This window comes from Rhagoletis zephyria, unplaced genomic scaffold (genome assembly GCF_001687245.7).
Source record: "Rhagoletis zephyria isolate East Lansing unplaced genomic scaffold, Rhagoletis_zephyria_1.1 Rzeph_scaffold_00353, whole genome shotgun sequence".
NCBI lineage: Eukaryota > Metazoa > Arthropoda > Insecta > Diptera > Tephritidae > Rhagoletis > Rhagoletis zephyria.
The window spans coordinates 49,614-72,846 of record NW_016157437.1 but is presented as its reverse complement, the minus strand read 5'-3'; the positions used below and the strand labels follow the sequence as shown (position 1 = coordinate 72,846).

Below are 23,233 nucleotides of genomic sequence, written 5' to 3'. Positions count from 1 at the left end.
ATGGAAGTGTTGCTTTTAACGTTTAAGAGCAGTGCTGCCAACTCTTTCGTGTAAAAAATCGCTAGAAAAAATCTAAATCCCACTAAACAAAACCAGAAACATACAGTGACCTAAACAATGATCATGACAAACCACCACTTCATTTCAAACGTGTTTCTTTTGTTTTGTACAATTATAAAAATGAAGTGGATCAACATTGAACTGCGTCAAAATGAAAATAAGGGAGCTCGAATTTCGAAATGGGAAAAGTAGATTTGAAGTATGTTTGACAATCCGCTTGGGTGGTGTATTTTCACCTATCTCATGTGATTTGATAACACTGCTGAATACTAAACAACCATTCAAATAAGAGGTTTAATCTAAGTTATTATTTATTTACTTTCAAATTAAGTTCTTATTTAGAAAGTATTACAATCCTTGGAAGTTTATATTCAAAATTGTTGCAGTTAAAATGTTATTTGTACTGGGAAATTTTACTTTCGAAAGAAAAGCAACACTGCTCATAGTGCTACCATCCTCCCGTAATTTGTAACGTCAAAATCAAGTCCGCAAATGTTCGCTAAAACAGCTGGGGTGTTCACAGTTCGTTCCAAATAGTTGGGGTGTTCACAGTTCGTTCCAAATAGTGTCTCAAAATGTAGACGTCTACATTTTAAGACGTTTTCTAACCGTAAAATCTGTGGCGTTGTTGTTTCCCATACAAAATTGGAAAACGACGCCGTCTACATTTTGTCACACTCAAAGGTATGTTTTTTACGCGTCTACATTTTGCAACCTCGCAGCAGGGTTGCATTATGGCAATACTAATCACATTTTTTTTATTTATTGGGCACGTTTTCTGTATTTGCATTTAATTTGAGCGCAATTTCTGATGAAAAGAAACAAATCAAGGAAAAGAAATAACAAATATTAGGAATTGGTAATTAAGTTAAATAATTACAATTTTTCAGAAACAAAATCGAAAGGCGATATATAAAAAATGCACGCAAAGAGGAAATGTCTGGCAACACCAGCAAAGTTTTGAGACGATTTTGCGACGACTGCTAGAAAGGGGTGCTCACAGTTTGATGCTAAAGATGTCTCAAAATGTAGACGTCTACATTTTCAGACACTATTTGGAACGAACTGTGAACACCCCAAGTGAATAAAATAAGAAATGGGACAAATTAAAAATGGGGGTATTCACACAAACAGTGGCGTAGCTATAATGTAAATAGGATTTTTAATTAATATTTAAGTTACAACATTATTATACAAATTGCACTGTTTCATCTCTTTATCACGCGAACCGATTTCCTTTGATGAACTCTGGATGCCATAAATTTTTGTAATGTTTTGATTTCCTCACGAGACGGGAAAAAAATAAAAGACCCACATAATTATTATGAGAAGACGTAAATAATTTTCGTCTTGAAATAAACGTCCCGAGAGACGAAACCCATAAAATTATTATGATAGACGTGAATAATTTCTATCTGAAAATAATCGTCCCGCGAGACGAGAAAAGATACTTTCCGTGAATAATTATTATACAAAAAAAAAATTTCCCTTAAAACAAGGCGACGTTTTTGATCTCAAATATTAGAATAATAATTATTTTGGGTCTCTGTATAATTTATTATCCTCAAAATATTTTTCTAATCATGAGACGAAATTCTTCGCAGTAAGTGTTGCCGTGCGCGCTAAACGAAAACGCTGCAAACAACCCAAAAGTCAAGGTGTATTAAATTGTATTGTTGAATACGCCTTGGAAAAGTCATGAACGAAAGACACAAGATCACGCGGGAAGGAAAGAACGAAAAAAGTTATTTTCTAGCTGCCGAAATCTCGACGCCATCTTTGTTGTAAGAAGTAAACAACGAAGAGAACGGAGAAAACCGCGAAATTGTTGAACGCATGAAAAATCATTTTTATTATGCAAATTCTTCTATAAATCATGCCGTTGTGTTAAATTATTCTTTATCTTATGTGTACACACGTTGTCACAAGCGAAAATGAAGAAAATTGCAGTAAAAAGCCACCACCAAATTGTAAACAACGAAGAAATGTAAATAAACGGCTAATGTCAAAGTCGCCCAACTTTTTTCCTAAATGCGATTCTAACGGGCTAGTCTCCAGCCCGCGTGATCTTGTCTTTTTGGTTCATGTTGGAAAAGTATTCCTCGGGGATAGAGTTGGAAAACTATCGATAGATTACACTACCGACAATTTCCGATACTACCCAGAGCCACTATCGATCGATCAAGGTGTTGCGGATTTCTTCCATATACGAATAAATTGAGTTTATTCATTATATGGAAGCCAATGCGACAAAACAAATTCTCAAAAATTAACTGTAATTCGTAGCTACTTGAAATTTGCACATTATCGTACTAAAATAGGAGCTAAAAAACTATGTACTCCGAGAAAAAAGTTTGAAATTTAGGCGCAAATTTGTTGCACTTTTTTGTAGTTTTCTACAAATTATTAATCTTGGGTTTATATGGGATTTGTCTAAAAATAAATAAATAAACATAAGTGGCACACAATATCACTTAGATATGACCGATACTGTATATCAAATTAAAGAGAATTAAATTCTCTATCAAATGACATCAAAATTTTCCAAATCCTTCAAGAGGTTTTCGAGAAATATTAATTTAAAAAAATGCTTAATTTGAACTTTGACCTTTAATAATTGTTGTAGTTGTTGTTTCCCAAAAAAAAATATATATATCGTTACGCTCACCTCAATGATCTCCATCGATCCCAATATGATTTTTTTTAATTTGATAATTGTAGGTATTCTACATTTATGCCGCAAAATATACATTTTACTTTTTCACTTCTATTAGGGCTTCCTGCATTATTTTTTACATTTCGTTTTTCCATAAATATTAAGATTTTCATTGAAAAATTTACGTTCAAACATGTAAACAAAGCACTGAACACTTGTCATTTGACGCGATCGCGTAAGCAAAGTTGAGAGTTGACCTAATTTATGCGGCACCGTCACCGTCAGCTTGTTCATGTAACTTACTTCATACGAATACACCTACACCATTAATGCGAGTGTCGACTAGTGGTAGATAAACGACTATTATTCGATTATCGCTTTTCCATGGTATTCGGAATGTCGATTTCCCGTTCAATAAACGACTGCGAACAGTTTTTAGTCGTTCATTCTTCTACAACTACTTGACTTGTTTGTAGACGATACGGAAGGTCCAAACAAAAATTTCCAGATTTTTGTTTATTAAGGCTGCGTTTCTAATATAAACAAAAAGTTTTTCCAAACGTCCAGAATAAATAAAGAAATTCCGCCTTAGTAAAAGTTATTGAAAAACAAAATTAGATTAATTTTTCGCCACCTTGTACATGAATAAAAGTCTATAAATATAAAATATATGCATTAATTTTCTGAAAAGCAAACAGCGAATGTCAGATTTCTCCAGATTATTTTTTATTAATTTCTGTAATCTTGAAATGTATTCAAAAATTTTGACTCTCGATACGATAGCGCAACGATTCACACAGTTAATCAATCCGGATGATAAGTAAAAATATTTAGAAACCACTAAAAAAATGCCATTTTCAGCTGTGGTTTAAGTAAGTTTTTTTTAGAGGCTTAACTGCAAACAAGATAAGATAATTAGTTATTTACGTTGTATGTATAACGCTGTGAGTAGTCGATTGAAACTCCATGCCCGATTCCTATAAAAATGAGGCCAATTAAAAAAATATATCTAACAAATACTATATGTATGTATGTACAGCAATTTATTGTATAATTGTGAAACCTCAGCGGTTTTCCGTGGATTAATGTTGACTTCTAGTACAAAACAAAGTTGAAATAATTCAATTAAACTACGATTTATAATTTTGTTAACACTATTAATGATGGAACGAATATTTTTCTTAAAAAATATAACAAAATATAATGCATGTAAATAGTCGTTGTGAGAAATATTTTCAGTTTTAAATGTAGAAAGGGGTTCGTTCTTATCCTTTATTTTAATATCGGGGACGAATACGTAATTTTTTATTTTTTTTTAAACAAGATTAAAATAAGCACAGGATTTAGGATGCAATAGTTTTTTTTTATACCTCTCAGGGCCTGTGAATTAAAAAGTGTTTATTATCAAAATGTACGTTTAAAATCTTGTAAAGCATGTTTAACGTATTACTTTCGACATCACCGAATTGTATTCATCACCCTCCCGGGATTTAGTCCCTCCTTTTTCCTTCTTGCTAATTGTGCAGTAGGAGTATACAAGTTCTTTACATTAATGTAATTGCGTTGCAAAATTCATTTTCTCTTGATTCTGATGTTCTTTATTTTCTAATTTCTTCTTTTACCTATTATAACCTCGTTATTATCTGTTATATCTTTTGTTTTTTAATTCTTTTTTTTATACAATAGTAGAGCTCTTAAAAATAGTAAATTGGTTAAATTAACCCGTAGAAATCAATAATAATGGAACCTGTCACGTTACTTCTGTCATATACCCGCACTTTGAAAATTATGTTTTTAATAGTTGGTAACAAAATTACTTCGCATCCGGGACCGCATTATCATTTGTGCGAAACAGCTCTTGTGGCCACAGTCGGACTGGGAACATAGTCAATAGCATCATCTGTAGCAATAGTGGCTCTATTGGCCGTGGTGATAACAAAGGAGTAGCGCGCTTTTCGACTATCTATTGAATGCTCAGTTTTCTTTGCCAAGGATTCAACTAAATGACTATGCAATGGATTCAGCTCTGTGTTGTCTTGCTGGCTACGCTCCAAACGATACTGACTAATTCCTTCCGATGGCGATTGTGATGGCAACTGCAACGTGGTATGACGAGGCTTTTGGGTCGTTATTGCCACCGATTTACCATTTTTTAAATTAACTTTGCGATATAGATTTGGTGTGACCAGAGCTTGCATTTCAACGCTTGAGCTTTGTGGTACTTCACATTCCGCTTTACCTTTATTAAATTTCTGCCGAATGCGAATACTACGTTTAACTAATCGCATTCCAGACTTCTGATGAACGGAAATTTCATTCATACTGCCACTTTTACACAATATTTTAGGTTTCTCTGAAATTGTGTTGCTTTTTCTAGCGAATATTGCAGTATTGTAAGTATTTTGAGTGCCGGTGCTGTTCGGCATACGTATGTATTTATATTTGTTTGGAGTCACTTGAGATTTTATGGCCGGGTTGTAGCCACGGTTATCTTTGTGGCCACTAGCCGCTCTTGTTCCACTATTTAATAGCGATTTTCCTAATTCGTTTTGGGCTTTGCTATTGCTGCTGCTGTTTCCACTGTCATCGTAGTTTAATTTTGCTGCGTGACAATCGTCGTTCCACGCGCTAGTGGGAATTTTAATGTTGCTGTTATTGTTGTCTTTGATGTTCCTCTGTCTTGACCATTGTAGTTGTCCCGTCAGTTTAGTTTGTTGTTGGTCCACGCCTTTAGAGGCGTCCGCTGCTATAAATTGCTCTACCGTGGTGTAAGACGTCTTGTCGGTTGCCGGATCTTTCGTCGTGCCTGCATGGCACCCGGTGCGTTTGGCGCTGATGGTGTTGGCCTGTTGATTTAAAAATTGAAAACAACGTATTTTGTTTTATAAACTATCATCTTGATTTTAAAAACGAGAATGTTCAACTTCTGCTCAAGGATTTTAGCTCTTTTCCAAATTGTTTTTGTTGGAAAGCATTGATTTGGAATGTGTATTTTTGATGGAAGAAAAACTATACTTTTTAAGTATTTTAAGTATGAGATATGTATATTTACACTTTTAATGAAGACTTACACGAGTGATAGATAGTAGTGTATGTATGATTTGAACAAATTAAAACAAAAAAAGATTTCAAATTAATTACACACAGACAATCGACAAAAAAGCACAAATCAATGCAAGAACAAAACTTCGCCATCACACAATGATTTCAAATGCACGAAACAAAACAAAATTAGTAAATAGTTAGTGGATGCAAGTATGTATGTATGTATGTATGTATGTAGCTACATAAATGTTACATAGCAAGATTGAATTTTTAATGCCGTACAAACACTTTCTTTCCTGAAGCAGCAGTTAACATTTTTCTTTTCTAATCATTTCATTTGTTTTTTTCGAAAACAGTTTCACTGCTATACTTACGCAAATATATTGCTTGAGACAGGTGCAGTACCTGCATTAAATTGGAAAGGTGCATTCGGAGTGGCCTGCAAAAAAAAGTCAAATCTATTTTTACTTACTTATTTTTTACATTTTCACTTACATACTCCTATAAAAAAAAATAATAATTTTGAAAAAAAAAACTAATAGTACCACGAATGTTTTTATGGACGTGTTCTAATGAAAAGACCAAAAAAAAACCAGCTGTTAGGAATGATGAATATGACGTAACATAGTATGTGAGTCTGTAGGGAAAATCGAAACATGTGAACTTAATTTTGGGTCATAGATTACGCATATGTATATCGTTTTTCTCTAGATCAGGTAATTTTCCCAAGTCAATTTGCATTATTAAAGGGAAAAATTTCAAACGTTCTTTCCTTCTTATACATATATATTTCATGCAAAAAATGATTGCGCATTTTATTTGATCATTCACAACTTTATTTAACCATTGATTTTCTTTGTTGGCAGCTTTTTTTTTTTTGTAAAAGAAAAAAATTTACAAAAACCCTGTTGTTTTTAAATTTTGTCCGTTTGAATTTAAAATGAAACTATGTATCTCTGTCGTGATATAGAAACACCTATATCCGTAATCTACGACCCAAAATCAAGTTTACCTGTCTCGGCGTTTTTTCATTATGTTTTAGCGCCCATACAATGTTATTTGCATTAGATAAATGAGAAAAAATTAATGAGAATTTATGCATGATTATTTACAATACTAGGTGTGTTCCATGTTCACCGCCTTTACGAAACTCAATTTATGCGATATTGACACTAAACGTAATATTTTAAATAATTTCTACGGATATCAGTTGATAATAGTTGCGTTCCAGATGCTTCACGATTTGCAGGTTTTTACAGGAAGTCGTTCCAGGTGACCACCTTCCATAAGGTTTATTAATGGAGAAAACAGCTGTTCCTACAAATCGTGAATATCGTGAAGCATCTGGAACGCAACTAATGTTAACATTGCTCTTGACACTTGACCACATGAAATTGGTGTTAAATGCATATTAAGTTTTAAAAATCAGAAAAATGTCGTGCTGCATGCCAATAAAAACTAAAACCAGAACAGTCCAAATAAGCAAAATATAAACTATTTAGTCAAGCAGTTTCTAATTCAATGACGAGCTTTGAATGCGTTTTATGAATATTTTGAGCATGTACGTATATGTATGTATGTGTAAATACAGTTACTCCCAAAATTGAGCGTACGGCTCTTTTTTGCTAATAGTCGCAATGCTTTACATGTTAATTTTGTATTAAAATATGGCTTATTTTTTGGCAAACTCCATGTAAATCCACGAATGATACTGTGTACAAAAATTAAGAAAAAGAGCCGTACGCTCAATTTTGGGCGTAACAGTATGTATCTGTGCCGTTCAATTAAAGTAGCCTAACTCAAAATTTGAATGAATGAAGAAAAATAGATTTTTTCTTTAAATCGCGACTATTGGGTTAATACGGATTTTATAATAGGTAAATACTGGCTAAAACCTTCTATAATCAGGGTATTTGTGAGTGGGAAAAATTAGAAAATCGTTGGCGGCCAAAAAAAAACCATTTGGTTACTTGATGAATTTGGTCGAAAAAATTAATTAAGCTTAGCAAAAAAAAAAAAAAACCCAAGGTCCAATTTCATAATGAACCACTTATAAGGTCCTTTTACAAAAGTTTCCTTTTAGTTAAATTGTAATTTAAATGTACTTTAATACAATGGCAATTGAATAATATAACAAAAGGTTCATTTAAATGAAAATAACAAAGTTGGCATTGCTGTTCTCGGCAAAATTGCATTAGCTGATTGTCATAAATACATATGTAATTACGCTACGAAAATGACATACTATTTTTTCTTACCAAAGGGACCTTTATGTCAATTAAATTTCCATTTTGGGTATTTAACTAAAGAGTCTTTATGGGCACCTTTAACTTTAAAGTGGCTTTATGAAATCGATCAGCCAAATAAATTGTAAATTTTAAAGTATTCTATAATCTTATTATGAAATCGGCCCAAAGTGAAGTTAGGATTTTTAAATAAATTGAATAACTCAAAAAACTCTAATTAAGTTGTTTTAATAAAATAATTTCTCATACAATGCTACACATATCAATATTGTTGAAGATAGGTTGTTTTAACTGATGCCACATTCAGAACTTAAGAAAAATAGCTGTAGTCTTTCATACAAGATGTGAACTAATTATTGGAGTAAATAAAATAATGTAAAATAAACTTTTATTTAGCATGCATGCGCTCCAAAGTAAATGAAATAAGCCAAGGCTTTTATTAAGTTAAAAAAAAAAGCTTAATGCGAGTGTTCTCTTCAGTAATTATATTTACCATTTGCATTTATGTTTTAGTAACAAAAGCCTTGACTATTTTATAACATAATTTTTTCGAAATGCTTCGACGCCAGCCCCCCCTACAAACAAACATTTTTTGTGGGATTTTCATGTAAGTAATATATGTACGTTCTGAATATGGTTTTCCAAATATCTCGACTACAGCGTTACTTAGCGGATTAATGCATTCTTCATATTGCACTCTCATCGGGTTCTGGGCAACGTTTGAAGTTTCGTCTCCATCTCACCGGAAAGTTGGTTAAAAATTTATTGCAAGACTTGATTACAGATACCGGGACAGATGAAACTAAATAAAAGCTAGTAATTAAAGGCCATTGTGGTAATACAGTAACATTTTCAACATTATATTTCTATTTTATTTGCATTGTATCGTGGTAAGCCCTACCAGATTGGGTTTGTACAGAAGTAAATCCAATTTGCCCATATCGACTTAAAAACATACCCGAGTTTTGTTTGTCCATTCCCATCCGTTCCATGCAATCAAAAATAAGTTCGTCGTTCTGAAAATTTTTATATGGCTTTTTATCACTTATTAGTTTTGTAGTTACACACCAGACCAAAGTTATAATACCATTTCACCTTCATCTTTATGAAAGGTATACACGAATAAGTCCAGCTAAAGGTAGCCCGAGCAACACTGATTGGTGGTTGGTGGTGTACAACTTATGTAAGCCGCATTAATTTTTTCGTAGAGGTATTTTCGAAATCTTGCAAAGCCGTTGCACGTAGCACAGACAGATTGCAATTACAAAACTTGCAAACACAACAACAAAATATACATGGTAAACAACATTTCCCATCGCTGTAAAGTATGCAACGACAACGTCTAAACCCATGCACATATTTTGCAAAAAAGCATAGCAAGATAAATGCGACCCTGTTTTGTTGTTGGAATTGCTACACATTTCACTCATTCTCCTCATTTCGATCACTGGATTTTTTTTTTGGCGGGATCTTATTTTACATATTTGATACAGCATTTCGCTGCTTGCTACCAAATGCAATTTTGGGGGTAGTATTTTTGCATTTCATGCAATCCGAGCAACGTGCAAGACTTCGAGAATACCTCTAGTATGATTTTTTGTAAATAATTATTATTTGCGATACCTAGATATAATAACGCATCGGAATGTTCGCTTTTTCTTTTGATTTAACACCTAATTAATTTGCATTAAACCCAAATTGTCTACGAATTTTCTTAGAATGCGGATGAACAACGTTTAATGTGTTAGCATATGGCTCTCATCTTAGTTAAATGATTGATTATAAAGAACTAATAATTGCCTTTTATTAATGTTGAAAACAAGTGATACAAGCAAAACGAACATTTAAAAATTAACAGTTTTTGCGGTGGAACTTAGATTACACTGTGCGACACTACAAAATACCTGGGAGGTTTGAATATTTTCTGGTAGGTCTTTTCCAAGTAAAACAAGAATCGAAATAGGAAATTTGCCCAACACCCCCAAAATCTTGAGTTAACGTTAAAAACCGGGTTTTCGTACTGCACTTATAATCCTGTAGCTTAGTTCATTATGAACCGAGTTTCGGTTTATAGACGGATTTAAAAAGAAGAAACTTGAGCCTTTCGAACGATATATGAATAAAGAAACCTTAAGAGATCTGTGTGTATTTACTCATAAAATTAATAAATTTTTTTACTTTTTTTCGCCTTTTTTAAATTTTGGTGAGGTTTTAACAGACTTTAATATAAACCAAAATCATACTAGTTTTAAATTGATTGTAAAATTAAAGTTAATAGCGAGTAAAACGAGTGTTTATTTTCAAAAATCGGAAGAAAGTGCATTGCCTTCATTTAGAGTGACCTGACGTCCTAATTTCAGGGCCGAATTAAAGTGATCTGCGTAAACATATCGTTAGGACCTTTTTTGTGCATCGTTCACATATAACATCCCTGCAAAACTTGAATGCCCGAAACTTCAATACACGTAAAAAACTTTTCGATTGTCACTAACACATAAATAGAGAACCCCTGTGTTAAAGTACAACTGGTTTGTTGCCAGAACTGTGGCGAATGAAGATGCCATAAGATATGCTATTGAGTTTTATCCTTAGCATCCTATCTATTACCTTCCCTTTATTAGCTCGGGATGTAACTATGTAATATTGATGCGCCTAAAAGATGCAGTGATTTCTATTCTCAAGTTACATACCTGATGACAGTACGAATGGCAATTATAATAGGAAGGTTTTAGTTTTTTAAACTATAATTTTATTATTGTACTTAAAGGTGTTGAGCTTTTGCCGGCGACCTTTAAAAAGATTTTCACAGCGTCTCTTGCACTTGCCTACATCCCACAACTCTCAACTGAGAACTCTCAATTCTTACCATTGAGCGTAAAAATTTTGTCCGATTTTGCTCATTTTCCATACCATTCGTCCTACGCTGAAAAGAGGAACACATACCAAGTGTCGTTTGGATATCTCAATTTTTACTCGTGTTATCGTGTACACAGACAGTCACCGCTTAATCGATTTATTATTTCATTATGATAATTTATGTATACATTTGTCTATATCTATCTCGATTCGTTTTGACTCTTACAAACAACCGTTATGTGAGCAAAGTTATAATACCCTTGTGCACAAGTGCGCTTGGGTATAAAAATAATTTCAGAATATTCTACATGGAGAAACTGATGATGCTAGATTACAAAAAAAAAACAAACGGTCAAGAAAACATTTTTGAGTAGTATAGTCCAAAATAATATGTTTGCAAAAATTTCGTTTTTATAAAAAGTTTAATAACTCAGTAAACTTTCAAAAGATTTCTGAAAATAAACACAAGTTTTTCGCTATTAAATTTGGTTTTACAATCAATTTAGGACTTAGTATGATTTTCTTTAAAATAGTGCGTAAAAACCTCACCAAGATTGAAAAAAGGTGAAAAAAGTAAAAAAAAAAATGTGTTTGCTGGGTAAATACACACAGATCTCTTAAGGTTTCTTTATTCGCATATATATAATGTTCGAAAGGCCCAAGTTTCTTCTTTTTAAACCCGGCAATAAACCGAAACTACGTTCATAATATACTAAGCCACAGGCCTATAAGTGCGCAAAGGTACGAAGAATCGGTTTCTAACGGTAAATCCTCATTTTGGGGGGGTTTTTGGCAAATTTCATATTTTTCGATTCTGGGTTTACTCGAAAATACCTACCAGAAAATATACATAACTTCCTATGTATTTCTACTTTATGTTCTTTTGTAGCAGTCTGTTATCCGTATTTCTGTTATTCGTCTATTTCCTAATGACAACTGCTTGAAGTTCTACTGTAATAAAAATCAACTGACCCATGCTGCCTAGAAACGAATTCAGAAGCAATGTTCTTCTTTGACTGAAATGTAGGTATGAAATAGTGAAATATGTAGTTTGCAAGTAATTTTTTTTTTTTTTTTTGAAGCAAAAGTATGAAACATATTAATCAAAATGTGAGATATACCAAAACTCATGTGCTACTTTACCTCCACGGCCCCACCACTAAAATTAAAAAGCGGCGCTGGTGTTGCTCCAAATTGGAAGGGTTTCGCTGCCTGCTATTCATGGCATCGTCCGAAATATCAAGTTAAATCAACAAAGCACACAACAATCATTCACACAGTTCAATTTGAAGACATCCGTTATAGCAGACGATTATGAACGCATAGATCACAGTTCAAAGAGAATGCAAGAATTACATACAGAATTGGAGTAAAAAAGAATAAAGAATAATTAAAATACTTCTACAGGATAATATTTATCTACTAATAATAAATGTATGACTACAAATTAATAACATATATATAGTTAGTACTTCTATGCACACACGCACACACATTACATATACATATGTATAGTAGTAGTTAGTAGTAGAAATACTACTAGTACTTTAAAGAACACTAATCACCTCTTATGTACACTACAAATCATCTATGCATAACAATGTAAGAGGCAAACACTAATTTGCTATCGTACTTACATCACTGCTCGAACCGGTGAAGTTGAATGTCGGTGCATTTGAAGCGGTGAAATTGAACGCTGGTTTTGCGATTGCGCTTGCTTGCTGCCCAAAATTGAATCCTCCCTATAATATAAGCAATAAATATTAAATGTTCATGAAATTAAAAGGTTTAAAACAGCTTACACTTGATGCGATTTGTGAAGTATTGCCGCCAAAATTGAAGGCCGGTTCGGATTTCTTCGGTGCGGATGCACCGTCGCCACTTGTGCTCGATGCCGCCGCGCCGAAGCTTCCGAACGTAGCTGGACTGGCAGCGCCAAAGTTCGGTGTGTTATTGGCCGCACTGCTGCTGGCACTTCCAAACGATGGTGGCGCACCAAAACCGGATGGTGCTGCCGGCACCGCACCGAAAAGATTTTGTGTTGACTGTGTGGCCGATGAGGATGTCGCAGCGCTAGCGCCGAACACAGTTCCTTGGCTGGCTGCTAAAGTATTAGCTGCCACACTGCCAAAGGTAGCGGTCGGGATAGTTGCTGTGTTGCTTGCGCTCAAGCCGCCAAAAACCGTACTACCAGCACCCATAACCGTTGCAGCTGATGAAGCAGTTGCAGTAGGTGCCTCAGGATTGGATCCGAAGCTGCCAAATACAGGTTTTGGCGCATCAGTTGTATTCGATGTTGTTGTAGCGTTAACATTGGACACACCGAAAGTGAATCCACTCTTTTGCCAGCTTGATGTCGGTGCAACTTTGTTACCGCTTGCAGATGTGGTACTCGCTGTCCCTTGCATTGTGGGATTGGATGCTGATGAACCGAAAACAAATGGCGCAGGTGCAGCTTGTGCAGTGGCTGGCGTTTTGCTGCCAGCATTTCCGAAAATCATAGTGGCGGACGCAGTGGGTTTGGACTCGCCACTGACTCCGTGGCTTATCGTGCCAAAAGGATTTACATTGGATGCTGGTGGCGCAACAGCTGCTGTGGATGCTAAAATCGGTATGGCTGAGGTAGTAGTTGTCTTAGCCGAAGAGGGTGCTACACCTAATGTGCCAAAAACATTGGTGGACGAAGCTGATAATGTGGGAATTGCTGTACCAGGCACGGATGCAACTGCAGACGGCTCCACTGTGGCGAAGCTGCCACCAAAAGCCGGTTTGGCGGTTTGAGAAGCTGTGGCATTACCTGTGATGCTGCTACCGAAACTGAAGCCTCCTGCACAGTTTGTAAAGGCCGAAACCGAAGAGCTAGTAATTGTGGTAGGAGCTGGCGCAGATGTGGATGTTGCTGCTGAGGTCGAGGTAGTATTGCTGCCAAAACTAAACAATGGCTTAACTGTGGCGGTCGACGTTGTTGTAGTTGATGATTGAGCTGGAGTTGGTGTGGACGTAGCCACACCAAAAGAAAATGGTGTTGTTAACGTGGTCTTTGTTTCCACAGAAGTTGTATTTGCTGGTTTGGCGAATGAAAAACTATTGGTTGATGATTGCGATGTTGCATTACCAAATACGAATCCTCCAGTAGTAGTTGATCCGCTTGGCGCGGCTTTAGTGGGTTCTGTTGATTTCGTTGAACCGTCTTTAACAACAGCGTCGGCAGTAGCTAAACTGAATTTAACTGTAGCCGCTGTAGAAGCTGTTGTTGCCGCACCAACACTGGCAGGTACGCCAAACTTAAAATTTACGGGTGATTTAGTTGTAACCAAATTTTTGCTAACCGAAGTTGTGGGCGTACCAAATTTAAATGCACTAGTTTTTATTTCAGACAGTTCTTTTATAGAATTGTTTCCATTATCTGCGACATCTTTGCCTTGGCTGCCTTGGCTAGTAACTTCCTTTTCAACAGAAACAGGTGTTGTTTTTATGCCAAAGCTAAAATCAGAAGCCCTCGAAGACGCAATTACAGTGGTAGAACTGTCAAACTCTAAACCTTTAGTATTTCCTCCTTCAGTCTTTTGATTCGATGGGGCTACTGAGGTCGTCACAATACCCGATCCGGCAGACGATGTTCCATTCGCACTGGAGCCGAAGCCAAATGTGAACTTTGATGACGCGGCTGTACCAAAAGTGAACTTAGGCCCGTTAGAAGGAACGTCTGGCGTTGTGATACCTGGCTTTGCTTGTTCACAGCAGACACATTTGTTGCGTGCTGCGTCATTGCGTGTCATACATGCATCGCATTCCCACTTGGCAGACATTTGGGCTGCCGCCAGGGATTTGAAACCAATGTCAGGTGGAGCATTTGGCTTTGATAAAGCCGTGCTATCAACAGTGCTGAAACCAAATTTAAATGGTGTATTTTTTGTGATGACTGTTGGACACTTGCCTTTGCCGTCGCTACGGCTTTTTGGATTTTCCGTCTGGCAAGCAACGCACTCGTTGCAGTCGTTTTTGTTATTTATAAGGCAAGTGGGGCACTCCCACGTGTTGGCTTTCGGCTTAAAAGCCTCACCGAATGAGTTTGACTTCCCATTACTTTCCGCCAAATCGGTAGACGGTGTCGCGCCTTTACGTGGTGTCTCACAGGCAACACACTTATCAACCTGTTGTTTATTTCGTATCATACAAACATCACAATCCCATTGATCGGAGGATTTTTTAAACTGTGTGCCAAAGTTTGAAGAGCCGCTGGCAATAGCTGTTGCCAAAACTGGGATTACAGTCTGCGGTGTGGGTACTGATTTAATGCGCGGCATCTCGCATGCGGCGCATTTATCTACATTGTTCTCATTGGGAATTAAACATGTTTGGCATTCCCATTTGTTGCTAGAAGCCTTCTTAAATTCATCACCAAAACCAGCATGTTCCTCAGTGCCTTTTTTGGTCGTTGCATTTTCTTTCGGTGTTGATGGTATGGCTAGGGGTAACTTTAGTGCGTCCAGAACACTTCCACTTCTTAGTTGCGGAGTCACATTGTTACCACTTTGTACTTTACGTTGAGTAGGTGATGAGCCATCAACATCTAAGTCTCTAGAGCACACTGCAGTGGGTGGACTAAATTTATAGTTTTTACTCAAATTGATATTTTGTTGTGTAGAAGCATTAGGGTTAACGCATGCGAAAGTAAGTGGCGCAGAAAACTTGAAATTCAATTTATCTGTAGCGACTGATTTCTTATTCGTTTCATTCGAATTGCCGCCCGCAGTGTTCTTTAAGGGCTCAGAGGTGGATAATTTTTGACTGTCTGTATTAAAATTAAACGAAGTTTTGTTGGCGAAAATGTTACTGCTGTTACTATTACTGATGGTCGGCATTCCTTCGCCAGCATACTTTGATTTAGACATGATTTCAGAGTTTGAGTAGTCGGGCTTGTTAATTGCTTTCGGTGCAACGGTTCGTGGGTTAGGAATAGCTATGTCAAATTTTGGCACAGATTGCATAAGCGGAAATGTTATATTGGGCAAGTTAACTGGTGGTGGTGACTCACCAGCTTCAAGATTGGTAGCTTGGTTCTTTGAAGCAGTAATACGGGCAGAGCTTCGCCCTTTGCTTTTAATTTTATTTGTGTGCGGCTGTTGGTGTCGAGTTTCAGAATCATCCTTATTAGCTATATAATTTTCATTCGCCATGGGTAGTGTATATTCCTCGCCTCCGACAATAGCACTCGTGGTAAGTGAACTACTTTGCATAGCTATTTGTCGGGATCGTTCGGTAGTACTTTGCATCTTTTTCATCTGTAATAACTGCGACATTGAAGGTACTTGCAATTCTTTTACAGGTGGTAGTAAAGTTGAATTTCTGATTGTTGGCTGAAGGGTTACGGCGGGTCGTGCGTAGGGTGTACGCACTTGCGATAGTCGTATCGCACGCGAGGCCTGAAGGTCGTTTTCGTTTAAACGTGATTTAGCTTGGGTTAGAAGTTGTGTATGCGCTTTAACGTTTGTGTTGGCCATTTTCTTAGCTTCACTCAAGGGAGTAGCAAAATCATTTATTAAATCCAATATTCGCTTAGCAGTACTGGAAATAGCTGAAGTGTTTTCGGATCCATTGTTGCCAATTGCGTTTGTTCCACCGCTATTTGCGGCAATTGAGTTATTTGAGGATGAGAGTGTCGATAAGCTCGATGTGGGACGTATAATTGTTGGTGTTAGATTGCAAATCCTGCTTGCCCCGGTCGCACCGCTATATTTTTTGTAGGCCGCAGCACCGCCATATGTAGTTTTCCCTTTGTAGAAAGGCGAAAATGTGTTTAACAATCTACTGTCACTCAACGCCGATGTGCTGCCATAGATTGAAGCGTTGAATTGACGTCTGTTCAGAGATGTCAGTGATAATGTTGAGTTATTTAGGGCATTTGTTGAATCACCAGTATTCGCCCCCCTAGAAAATAGGGATTTGCGCCCTTCTAAATGCGAATAAAAATTTATGCCATTTCCAAATGACGAAGTTCGACTCTTTTTTCCATTTTGATAGTTCNTTTAAGGGCTCAGAGGTGGATAATTTTTGACTGTCTGTATTAAAATTAAACGAAGTTTTGTTGGCGAAAATGTTACTGCTGTTACTATTACTGATGGTCGGCATTCCTTCGCCAGCATACTTTGATTTAGACATGATTTCAGAGTTTGAGTAGTCGGGCTTGTTAATTGCTTTCGGTGCAACGGTTCGTGGGTTAGGAATAGCTATGTCAAATTTTGGCACAGATTGCATAAGCGGAAATGTTATATTGGGCAAGTTAACTGGTGGTGGTGACTCACCAGCTTCAAGATTGGTAGCTTGGTTCTTTGAAGCAGTAATACGGGCAGAGCTTCGCCCTTTGCTTTTAATTTTATTTGTGTGCGGCTGTTGGTGTCGAGTTTCAGAATCATCCTTATTAGCTATATAATTTTCATTCGCCATGGGTAGTGTATATTCCTCGCCTCCGACAATAGCACTCGTGGTAAGTGAACTACTTTGCATAGCTATTTGTCGGGATCGTTCGGTAGTACTTTGCATCTTTTTCATCTGTAATAACTGCGACATTGAAGGTACTTGCAATTCTTTTACAGGTGGTAGCAAAGTTGAATTTCTGATTGTTGGCTGAAGGGTTACGGCGGGTCGTGCGTAGGGTGTACGCACTTGCGATAGTCGTATCGCACGCGAGGCCTGAAGGTCGTTTTCGTTTAAACGTGATTTAGCTTGGGTTAGAAGTTGTGTATGCGCTTTAACGTTTGTGTTGGCCATTTTCTTAGCTTCACTCAAGGGAGTAGCAAAATCATTTATTAAATCCAATATTCGCTTAGCAGTACTGGAAATAGCTGAAGTGTTTTCGGATCCATTGTTGCCAATTGCGTTTGTTCCACCGCTATTTGCGGCAATTGAGTTATTTGAGGATGAGAGTGTCGATAAGCTCGATGTGGGACGTATAATTGTTGGTGTTAGATTGCAAATCCTGCTTGCCCCGGTCGCACCGCTATATTTTTTGTAGGCCGCAGCACCGCCATATGTAGTTTTCCCTTTGTAGAAAGGCGAAAATGTGTTTAACAATCTACTGTCACTCAACGCCGATGTGCTGCCATAGATTGAAGCGTTGAATTGACGTCTGTTCAGCGATGTCAGTGATAATGTTGAGTTATTCAGGGCATTTGTTGAATCACCAGTATTCGCCCCCCTAGAAAATAGGGATTTACGCCCTTCTAAATGCGAATAAAAATTTATGCCATTTCCAAATGACGAAGTTCGACTCTTTTTTCCATTTTGATAGTTTAGATTAGACATATTAAATAAACCTGTTTTACGTTGTCCCACATTTATGTTGTTGGGTAATTCAGATATATTGCCTATGCACCCTTCACTACTTTCGGAGACAGAATCGGCATCTGCATTGCTACCCTCGGCATCATCCGTGCCATTAAATTTCTGTTTTTTACTACATGTAAATGGCTTAGTATTTCCATTTAAGTTGAAGCGCGATTTTTCATCTAGCTGAAGATTCCTCTCTTGGCTGAATAGAGCTTCTTCTTCATCTCTTTCATAGACTTCTTCCTCAATAATGGTTGCCGAAGCACTCATTGAAGGGTGTTCCACAGATAAATTATTTATATCTCTGTTACCCACAACTGATTGCCGTTGAAAAGTGGAAAAATCCATTGACAGAGCACGATCCTTAGACGCCTGAGACGTTGAGGGTAGATGTAACGTACGTCTTGCGCTATAAAGTAAAAAATATAAAAAATAGTTGAATGATTGACAATTAGCCCTAAACTACAGATATATAACCGAAAATTATATCAGGAAATAGTGAAGTAACAGTTCTTGGTCAGGAATTGAGACATGCTCCTCTAATTAAGAACGCAGCGGTACACAATAAAGGTTTAGGCATAAATCCAATTTTTGCTACTGAGCTGATTCGTTTTTAAAAAATATTCCATTGATATTTTTCACCTGAATTCCGTTTACTATATAATCATACACATTTTAACTTTATAAATTTTTGACACTTTTCTTAAAACTAAATCAGGTTTAAATGTTTTTCAATTATAGACACTAAAAACAAAACTTCGTGTGAAAAAGGGTTATCCAAATTAATTCAAAATTTTGATGAACCACAAGGCCACAGAAAAATCAAATACACTTCTACTCTACATTCAACATGGAGTGCGATTTCTGATAAAACTGATAACTTTTAATAATTAGTCCTTATAAGTTCCCTTTTTATTATATCCAAAACTAAACTCCTATCGAAATCTATTATTTCGAACTAGTTGTTACATATTCAACCCTATCACTAATTCCGTGTGAATAAACTGTTCCCATAATTTAACATGCGAAACAAAACCAAATGGTTAAAATTTGTTAGTGTTGGGCCGAGCTTCTCCTCCGATTTGTGGCGTGCGCCTTGATGTTGTCACATAAAGCGGAGGGACCCCTACAGTTTTACGCCGACTCCGAACGGCGATTGTATTTTTACGAGAAGCTGTTTTTCATGGCAGAAATACACTCGAAGGTTTGCCATTGCTTGCCAAGGGACGACCGCTGTTAAGAAAAAACCTTTTTTCAATATTATTTTGCGAAGTTGCTTTGGCCAGGGCTTGAACCCGGGTGTTTTTAAATTTAAATTTATGGCTTTATTCATAAATAATAAGGTTTTAAAAGCTTTATAAGGTAACATTTTCATAGAAATTTTCGATTTATAAAGCAGTTAAAGTCTTATTTATTTTTTTTTGAATTTGGGTGTTAATTTTTAGTTACAAATCTTCATTACAATATATGTATAACGGACTGTAAAAAATAAATGCAGTATACAAGTATTTTTAAGCAAAAAACACAACCGACTTCAATTCTCATATACAAATTTAGGAGTACCGTTAATTTTTTCATGATCCAATGACCGGATCTAAATCAAATTAATATGGGACCACCTGTGAAACCCTACCTTTCCGACATCGACTGACGTCGTCCAAAGTTATGCGGTAACATACATGCATACATAGAAAAAAATAAAAATACATTCCGACGAATTTACCCAGTAGCGAAAATGGTCACCGGTGACATGCTGTGAATCCTAAACGACATATAGCTGCCAATAACACTGGTGACAATGTCATGCAGGTGTACTCCTATCAAAGACATCAACGACGAAATTACCAATTATATAAAAAAGTCATGAACGACTTCCATGTAAACGTAGCCCAAAGCCATTTAAGACGTAACTTTTCCGTACAAGACACTTAAGTGACTAATGCATAACATTCGCTACGGGGTACAACCTTCTCCTTTTTACGAAGTCGGTTAAAAAAATAAAATATGGAGCTCCGTATATCGTTACCATCAATTCAAAATAATAAATTTTCCTAACCAGTAATTGGGACCTGTTCGGAAGATGCCAATAAATTCCATGCTTTTTAGAAATGAAAAGTTTTGACCTTAATGTTATTGATACCATGATAAAAACATGGTAAGGTAAAACCGTTCTCTCAATTCGTCGGCCATGATTTTTTTTTTGAAGTTTGCCAACATTTTAAAATCATATAAAATTGAAAATAAAAAATTGAAATTGTTCGAAATTGTTGTTGCTTGAGATTGAAAATGAAAATGTGTGTGTGAGTCTGTGAGTAAATTTAAAAATTAAATTGTTTGGAAAGGGCAAGAATTTTAAAAGTAACTCTCAGCGGTTCTACCTTACTATATTTTTATCATGATTGATACACATATTATATTTCTGAACTTTTTAAAGTTTTGCGTTGTCTTGAAAGCTGGTGTCCCATTACAGAAGGAAAATGAGGAAGGCTTGTAGAAGGCGGCCAGCAAAGATGTGTGGTTCATAATAAATATGATTTTTTAATAAAATACAAAATTCTAAAGGCAAGATTTTTTTTGCGTAAGACTTTATCCATATAGGGATGGTCTGAAGTAAAAAAGAAGATGGCTAATAAATACCTTATAGCAATGTTATCCAAATGTTTTTCATTAGAAATCTTCCTATTCGCATAGTTTTCCTGTGGTTTGCCATCCGTGACTTGGCCTGAAATAAAGCCATATGTTACCGGTTCATCCACATTCTTTTGATTATACGTATTAGGCTCCAGAAAATACGAGGACGAATTTGGAGGTTTACTTATAGCATCTTCTACTAAAGAAGTTGAATGGCTATTGATGTTTCGACGACAGACGCCAACCGCAGGAGTAGAAGCTATTAAGGACTGTTGATTAACGTTTGAGCTCTATATAATTAAATAAAAAAAAAGATAATTCAATGTAGAAAGATAGCGGCTACTATATTCCTTACATCGTAACTAATACGTGATCGTTTACTAGGTGGTTGATTAAAAAACCCCGATGACCTGTTTGAGCGATGCGTCCTCAGAGTTGACAGATTGGGATCTTTTGGCGAACCGTCTTCGCTATTGTTGTCGCTTTCGTCTTCATCTGAATCCTTATTGACTTTATCGCTTGTCGAGTTTTCTTTATACCCGCCGAGGGAATGCGCTCCATCTTCGTTAATATTACCGTCATCAACATATTCATCATCGTCATCGCTCTCTAAACGTCGACGACGGCGTGCTGTACCTACAGTGAAGCTTCCATTTAAGGAATCATTATTTCGTGTCGATGGTGAAAACCATTTAGAAAAACGGCTAGGTATTATGCTAGACACTCGTGATTTAACTTTTCCTATAATAGACTGAAAGGACAGTGACAGCATTGTTGTTTTATTAGAACGTGATAAGTCTAAATTTTGTCAAGGAATTTTATATTTGAAAGAAAACTCTACAGTAATAAGCTACCATGCAAATAACATGTACATGGAAAGACTTGAATAAATACAAGAAAAAACATATTTGAACAAACACAAATTTCATCGTATTTGGTGTATGTACTGTACTCACATTATCTGCTGAGCCCGCGAGATCCTCAAAGGTGTCATCGTCATCATTGCTGCCGTCAGTTTTCATAGTTTGCAGCGTTATTTCGTTCCTTCCCCCAACGTTGCGATTAGCATCGTGTTCCGTTGACATTGTTAGGACACTTACAACAGCGGGAGTCCACTATTTTTGATTAAAAAATATGTTTGCAGAAGCCACGATTCCAATGCATTAACATACACATGCATTCAACTCGATTCACACAAATACCCTCAAGTAGCGTAAGTCAAAAAAATTGTACGCCTTATTGCATTGATCACCTGAGATCAATGTATTTGACTATGACTTCACGCTTACTTTTTAAATGATTTGATAATAAAAAAAGTGCACAATTCTCAGAACGAAAGTTTTTTATTATAATCAGTCCGTACTANTTTGACTATGACTTCACGCTTACTTTTTAAATGATTTGATAATAAAAAAAAGTGCACAATTCTCAGAACGAAAGTTTTTTATTATAATCAGTCCGTACTGAACTAAAAAATTTTGGCTTTCATGGCCTCGAGTCGCCTCCGACGACAGCGCTGCTCCTGCGGCACGTTACTTCCACTCTTTCTCTGTCACCAAAGCTTGCTTTCTCACTCGCTCACACATACGACTTATTAGCTTACTACTATTTTTCTCTTTTTCTCAAGCACATTCCAACCGAATTTTCCCTCTGTCGTTTTTAACGTTGTGGCTGTCAATCACAATCGACTTTAGCCATTAATTCATTTCAATCAGTGCGAAATTATCATTTACTTTTATTCATATTTTCCACTTACACATTCGAAAAATCGCTCACTTGGAACTTGTGTATTTGGTTAAGTTAGAGCTGAAAATTTTACAATAATTTATAAGCCAGAAGATTCACTGAAAAATATATTTTTCACACTTTTCGCAGACCACGATGAAAGAAACAACGATGTGAAGAAACGCGTGAGAACGAACGAACGAGAATTAACGAACAAGCAACGACCTATCAAGCTCGTCGTGCAAATTAAACGATTCGGTAAGTTTTTTAACGAAATTTAATGGCGCTGTCAACACAGAGTTGCAGTAAACCGCTAACAATAAAAAATTACGTTTGGACAATTGTCCATGATTAAATGAATCTGCATTTGTAGCAGATGATGCGTGACACTTTCGGGGCAAATTCTCGTTGTTTTAGAAAATAAAGGCCTACGAAAAATTTGGCAAGTTAACTGGCCGTCTTCACGTGCTTCAAAATCTTGCCTCTTCGTTTGGCGATATTTTACCAGCCGTCTTCACCTGTTTGAAGGGGGTTCGAGCCTTGCCACGGCCGATAGTATACAAGATTGCGCTGATTGATGTGAAATTCGGGAGAGTAACGTGAATATGACGTCATCGCCAAAACAATTCTACATCGTCAAGGCAACAACTTAAAATTCTCGCCTCGTTCTCGCACACATATTTGT

The 23,233-nt window shown here is 36.4% G+C and overlaps 1 protein-coding gene across 11 annotated transcripts; it reads right to left on the bottom strand.

Moving 5' to 3' along the window:
- Positions 1-3,722: 3,722 nt before the first annotated feature.
- On the bottom strand, positions 3,723-22,785 carry LOC108359178 (nuclear pore complex protein Nup153-like). 11 transcript variants are annotated; one of them, XM_017610898.1, is made up of 9 exons: positions 22,580-22,785; positions 21,780-21,938; positions 21,179-21,574; positions 20,830-21,113; positions 18,147-18,601; positions 12,666-16,879; positions 12,501-12,605; positions 12,007-12,078; positions 3,723-5,562 (listed from the first exon to the last, which is right to left on the bottom strand). In XM_017610898.1, exons 2-9 carry the CDS (start codon positions 21,906-21,908, stop codon positions 4,555-4,557), a joined length of 6,663 nt encoding a protein of 2,220 aa, XP_017466387.1. In that variant the 5' UTR covers positions 21,909-21,938; positions 22,580-22,785; the 3' UTR covers positions 3,723-4,554. The 11 variants fall into 11 exon arrangements, with proteins under 11 accessions (XP_017466387.1, XP_017466389.1, XP_017466385.1 ...); XM_017610900.1 differs by lacking the exon at positions 22,580-22,785 and having other exon boundaries at positions 12,666-14,785; positions 14,819-16,879; positions 21,780-22,181; XM_017610902.1 differs by lacking the exon at positions 22,580-22,785 and adding an exon at positions 6,136-6,200 and having other exon boundaries at positions 5,393-5,562; positions 21,780-22,181.
- Positions 22,786-23,233: the final 448 nt, after the last annotated feature.